Genomic DNA, 6,000 nt, shown 5'->3' with positions numbered 1-6,000 from the left:
ATATCGATCTTTACTTGAAAATTTTGAAAACGGTAGTTTAACTTGCTTGCACCAATGCGCTGATTAAAGTAACGAAGAAAATCGTAAAATATTATGTTTTATGAAATATCAAATATAAAATACATCAAGGTTACCAGCTTTAGATTTAGTTGAAGGATAAAAAATTTATTAAATACACGTATTTTAGTTTTAACGCGCTTAGCAGTGTGCACAGAGCGAATGGATCACTAAACGGCTGTTGTATGACAAATCTAACAAGACAGGATGCCATTTGGCAAATCAACATCATGGCAACCTTGAATGCAATTAACTTGTCTGTGGCTTGTAGCCAGAACACATAGCTAGTTTGACTAAATTATGGTGGCGATTAATACTGTATTTCAACTATTTCATCTGACATGTCAGAATGAAGATGACGTCAAACCATGCCATTGCGCTTCACAATGAGCGGGAAAACTGGTATCCATGCGCTGAATATGAACACAAAGCACATGTAAGTTGGTCTTTGAGAGTTAAGTTAGTCAAACTAATTTTCAAAAAATTTGCGCTTCTCACTGATAAACATAAGAGAGGATAATTTTAACTCATTTTGTTGAGAGTCCTCGGCATAAAAAAAAATTTGCATCGCGAAAGATGTAGAAACGAAATTATTTTTCCAATTTTATCAATATATTTGGCCATGGCATTTGGCATGCATGTTGACAAATTTGCAGTATGATAAGAACCACTGCAATGACGCACATGAGAAGCAATCTTAATCATTTCAACACCAACCAATGTTGGCTCGCCGAATGCAGAGTGACGTCACGACCGAATGCAAACTACGAGATTATTTTCATCTGGCGCTTGTAGAGAAAAGTCATGGGTTTTTAAAGAAGGAAAGTTCACTTCACTGCCCAGCAGCTAATCGGTTTTTATTATAAAGCAGATGCCTCCACATGCGTGGATACTAGGGATGTGCCGCGAGGAAGATTATTCGGGTTCGTGCGAACCCAAATATCATGAAGGTCGACACGAACGAATCCCGAATCTAATCGTATTAGAACGAAACAATAAAATTTTCTCCAAAAGTTGTCAAGTCTTGCTTCTAAAATGACGTAATCGATAAACAAATCGCTTTCTTTCGAAAAATAGTGTTTAAAAAAACGATCGGAAAAGCAAAATCGTTAGGTAAACGACCTTCATTGTAAGTATTGCTGACTCTAGTTTAGCATTGTCGGGAAACTAGATCATCATTTTTTACGAAAGACAATAAATTTATAAGTAATATTGTATTCGGGTTCGCCATTGTTGGCATTCGTGTTCGCCCGAATCTTCCATAAAGGCGATATTCGGCGAATCTATTCGGGTTTGGGTTCGTATCGGCCCATCCCTAATGGATACTGTAGTACATTGGTTAATTATAACTTTTCACTTACTAATTAACATAGTATAACATATTACTTCTAATACATTAACAAGTTTTAAAGTGTTGAACAGCTGCTATAGTGTATGATGATGGCGTAAATTGTCTTTTTATTAATAAGGTCGATGCTAAAATGAATTTGAAAAGTCACAATCACACGGTTCATATAAAACAAAGAACCCACACAGAATCCAAATGATTAAACAATGAGAATAAGGTCACGTGAGGAAAACAACCAATAACAGGCAAATGTTTGAGAAAATTATAATAAGGGTTTAAAAAATGAAATAATCATCGGATTAAAATGGAAATATTCGATCAATGTCAACGACAAATGAGCCCATATTTCAATCAATTTCATTTTCGAGACAACGAAGGTAGAGGGCCAGTGTATAGATGGAAATACAAAGATAAAATGAAAGAATATTTATAAATTGAAACGACTGACGATAAAAGCAGAAAATACATTTAATTAAAAACAAATATTCGTTTGTACAAAATAGGTAGTTTAAGATGAGCCATTTGATTAAAAAACTTTAAGCTGACAGAAACGACCTAAAAAAATTCCCAAGCACAAACAACAAATTTGAAAATGATCGTTTTTATGACGTCAAAGTTAAATGCCAGACAATTACTGATCAAAATTAGCAAATAAAATAATGAAGATAAAAATATTTCAACAAATCACGAAATATATTAAATGAACTGTAAAACATATCCAGATGAAGAAATCAAAATCTCAAAACGAAACTTTAGATGGAAAGGACGCAAGGACAGACACGTTCTAAGTCCATGTTGGTCGATACTTGCCATTTGTTGGTGGCTGGATCATAAAACTCAACTGTTTCGGCATATTCCCTAAACAAAATATTTGAAGTAAACTCTTAAACACAAAATGTACACAAATTATAGATAATGACGTAAAATAATAACGGTACCAGGTTGTATATAAGATAATTATTGAAAAGCAATTTTTCCAGAATATATTAACCATAATAAATAAACTACGTAATCCATATTGTAATCAACTTCGCAATAGACAAGTACAAAACAATGTGGTCCAGAAATCAATCTGATCTCTCAACCACCAGTAATTTACAGTAAAAACTTGTTACTGAAGAAACTGTCACTGGAAGTGATAAATTTAAATTCTCAATAAAATTGTCACTGGTGGAGCCATAATTCAACTGAGAAAATTAATGAGCTGTAATGTCTTTATTTGATTTCCCAAAACTCATCATGACCTTCACCTTCATCTAGTCTAGTGGTTCATGAACCCCAGATAGGCAATCACTACATCAGACATTAAGCTCTTAGTAAAAGTAAATTTACAGTATGATATTATAATATATAAGTTAAATAATATTCATTTAAAATAATATAATTATGTATACTGTATAAATAACACTGTGCTGCGTTAATTTTTAGGTTACTAAAGTATTGACGGTTCTTAGTGTACTTTTTGATGCTGAATCCAAAACTGTTATCCGTTTTCTTCAATCAGGTCTAGTTTTTTTGCAAATTGCATTTGAAATTTTTGACAACTTCAGCTTTCAGCGTTTGCGATTGAGATTTGTGGTGTCATAAAAATGATTTAGCTTTTGAATTAAGTTTTGATGAAACTTGAGTGACATCACAATGAGAAGAACATAACGAATGCACCTGGTGCTTGAAAAGTTAAACTTCTGAACTTGTTTTTACAGGCTAGTTTAGTGTGCAGTTTAGATGATTTGTTTTTACAGTACTGTACAATGAGAAAGTGCAAAAACGATCCAGACAGGTTCTGTTACATATGTGGCAAGGTCACCCTGCGCAGTCGCCAAGCAAAAATTACGCAGTTTGTTAAGAAAGCATATTATGCGTATTTTGGAGTAAAACTAGGCGATCAGGACAAGGCATTTGCTCCGCACATATGTTGTAAAGCCTGCGTTGAAAACTTGAGATTATGGAGCCTAAAGAAAATAAAGAGCCTTCCTTTTGGTATTCCTATGGTATGGAGAGAAGGAAAAGACCATGTCACTGATTGTTATTTTTGCATGACCAACTTACAAGGTATGCTGATACTTGCACTGTATGGAGGCATTTTCATTAATTGCTTGATTTAAGAGTAAAAGTGTTCTTTTTCATTTTAGGAATAAACCGGAAGAACAAACAACATGTGAAGTACCCTGATGTTTCTTCAGCCATGAAACCAGTACCACATGGCCCTGGTATTCCTGTTCCAGAACCACCTGGAGAAATAAGTGAAATGGAGTGTTCTTCATCTGCAGAGAGCAAAGCAAGTGAACAAGACACATGGGATGCAGAGCAAAGTACAAGCCAACCGAAGCCTCTTACACAGCCTGAGCTGAATGACCTAACACGAGATTTAAATCTCACCAAAGAATCCGCTCAGCTCCTAGGATCACGACTACGTGAGAACAACTTGCTAGCTCCATGCACCACATATTTCTGGTATCGGTATAGAGATAAAGAGTTTAGAAAATATTTCAATTATGACGAAGACCATTCCCTAGTATACTGTCAAGATGTTTCAGGATTAATATTAGCTTTGGGCATAGTCTACAGTTCGGCAGAATGGCGATTGTTTTTGGACTCATCTGTAAAGAGTTTGAAGGTAGTATTACTACACAATGGCAATAAGATTGGTTCTGTTCCTGTTGGACATTCAGTGAAGCTCACTGAATGCTATGAAGACATGAAATTCCTTTTGAAATCTCTTCAGTATAGCCAACACAAATGGAAAATATGTGGAGACTTAAAAATGATTTCAATACTTCTTGGGTTACAGGCCGGTTACACTAAACATCCATGTTTTTTGTGTCTGTGGGACTCGAGGGCTGATGATCGCCACTACACACAAATTAGCTGGCCACCCAGAACAAGTTTTACACCTGGTTTTAAAAATGTCAAATTTGCTTACTTAGTTGATCCACAAAATATTCTTTTGCCACCTCTCCACATTAAACTTGGTCTCATGAAAAACTATACCAAAGCACTTGATAAGGATGGCCCAACCTTCAAGTTCTTACAAATGAAATTTCCCCGTATCTCTGAAGCGAAGCTACGAGCAGGAGTCTTTGATGGGCCACAGATCCGTGAGCTGATGAAAGACGAAGGTTTTACTGCACAAATGAGTGCAGTAGAAAAAAGAGCATGGACAGGATTTCGAGCAGTAATTTCAAACTTCCTTGGAAAGCATAGAAGCCCTGATTATGAAGCACAGGTTAAAGAGCTGCTTGAAAGTTTTCAATCCCTTGGAGCCCGGATGTCTGTAAAAATGCACTTTCTGAGTTCGCATTTAGATTACTTTCCTGACAACTGTGGTGACTACAGCGAAGAACAGGGAGAGAGATTCCACCAAGACCTTCGCCATATGGAAGAAAGGTACCAAGGATACTGGGATGTAAACATGCTTGCAGATTACTGTTGGTGCTTAAAAAGAGATCTTCCCAATACCACACATAGAAGAAAATCTTTGAAGCGACACTTTTTGTCAGCATAAATCATTTGTATTTATATTGTTATTGCATTTAACGTCGTAATATCATCATGTGCCGCACAACGCTTTCTGTGTTAAGCTATTTCGAACACTTCATTTTTATTTCACACATTGATGTTGGCAAGTATTTCACATTTAAAACACATTTGTGATGTGAAGTGTTTACGTGTCTATAGTGTAACATATTAACTTCTACTTTTAAGTTGAGCGCCGTTGAACAAAATTATGTGTTAGGAAGCTTTCTTGGTTAGTTGTAAGTGCCTTTATTTCAACTGTGTCATTATATTTTTTTAGTATTTAAAATGGCTGTCATTGCAAAAACCTTACATTCAAATAAAAATACCATCTTGCGAAAATTGACAACATGCATGACCAATTAAGCTACCCCAGAAATTAGTTTCTTTGTGCACAATAATGACCAAAGCTAGCATAATTAAATATGTGATAGAAAAAAAACTTGACCTGATTGAAAAAAACTGGTTGCATTTTTGAGTTCAGCGCAAAAAATCGATTCAGAAACAGTTAAAACATCTTTGACCTATGAAAAAAAATTTTCAAACGCAGCACAGTGTAATTACTCACCCTCCAAACACCCATATAAAGCCATCCACTACACAAGCTGATCCATCCCATCTTTCCTCATTCATACATGAAACATCAATCCAAGTTTTCGTGTCCAGGTCGTATTTTTCAACAGAAGAGAGATGATTTGAACCGTCATCTCCACCTGGTTTAATTCATTTAAAGAACATGACAAGACATAAATCTCCTTAAAAATTTGAGAGATATTTGCACTTGCAGCAAGACTCACCTATCGCGTATATTTCGTTGTTTAATACAACAGCAGTTAATCCAGATCTGCAGGTTTTCATCGGTGGAATATACTCCCACTTTCCCTTTCGCGGATCATAACATTCTGCTTTGGTTGTTGCATTGTTATTATCATCCCATCCTCCAAGCGCATAAAGCAAACCTTTCAAAATAAACCATTAATCAATCAAACACGTCACTTGTGCTTGAAATTCCAGCATTATTGCTCCAGCACTTTATGAAGAAAAAGTCAAATCCTTCACAGTGGTTATATTTTCTTTGT

General features: G+C 35.5%; 1 protein-coding gene across 1 annotated transcript; it reads left to right on the top strand.

The window, feature by feature from the left end:
• The first annotated feature begins 2,803 nt into the window (after window positions 1-2,803).
• On the top strand, window positions 2,804-5,483 carry LOC143458845 (uncharacterized). The gene is made up of 2 exons (XM_076955721.1): window positions 2,804-3,457; window positions 3,538-5,483. Exons 1-2 carry the CDS (start codon window positions 3,157-3,159, stop codon window positions 4,908-4,910), a joined length of 1,674 nt encoding a protein of 557 aa, XP_076811836.1. The 5' UTR covers window positions 2,804-3,156; the 3' UTR covers window positions 4,911-5,483.
• The last annotated feature ends 517 nt before the right edge of the window (window positions 5,484-6,000 follow it).

Source organism: Clavelina lepadiformis, chromosome 5 (genome assembly GCF_947623445.1).
Source record: "Clavelina lepadiformis chromosome 5, kaClaLepa1.1, whole genome shotgun sequence".
Taxonomy (NCBI): Eukaryota; Metazoa; Chordata; class Ascidiacea; order Aplousobranchia; family Clavelinidae; genus Clavelina; species Clavelina lepadiformis.
This window is presented reverse-complemented; position numbering and strand designations above follow the sequence as displayed.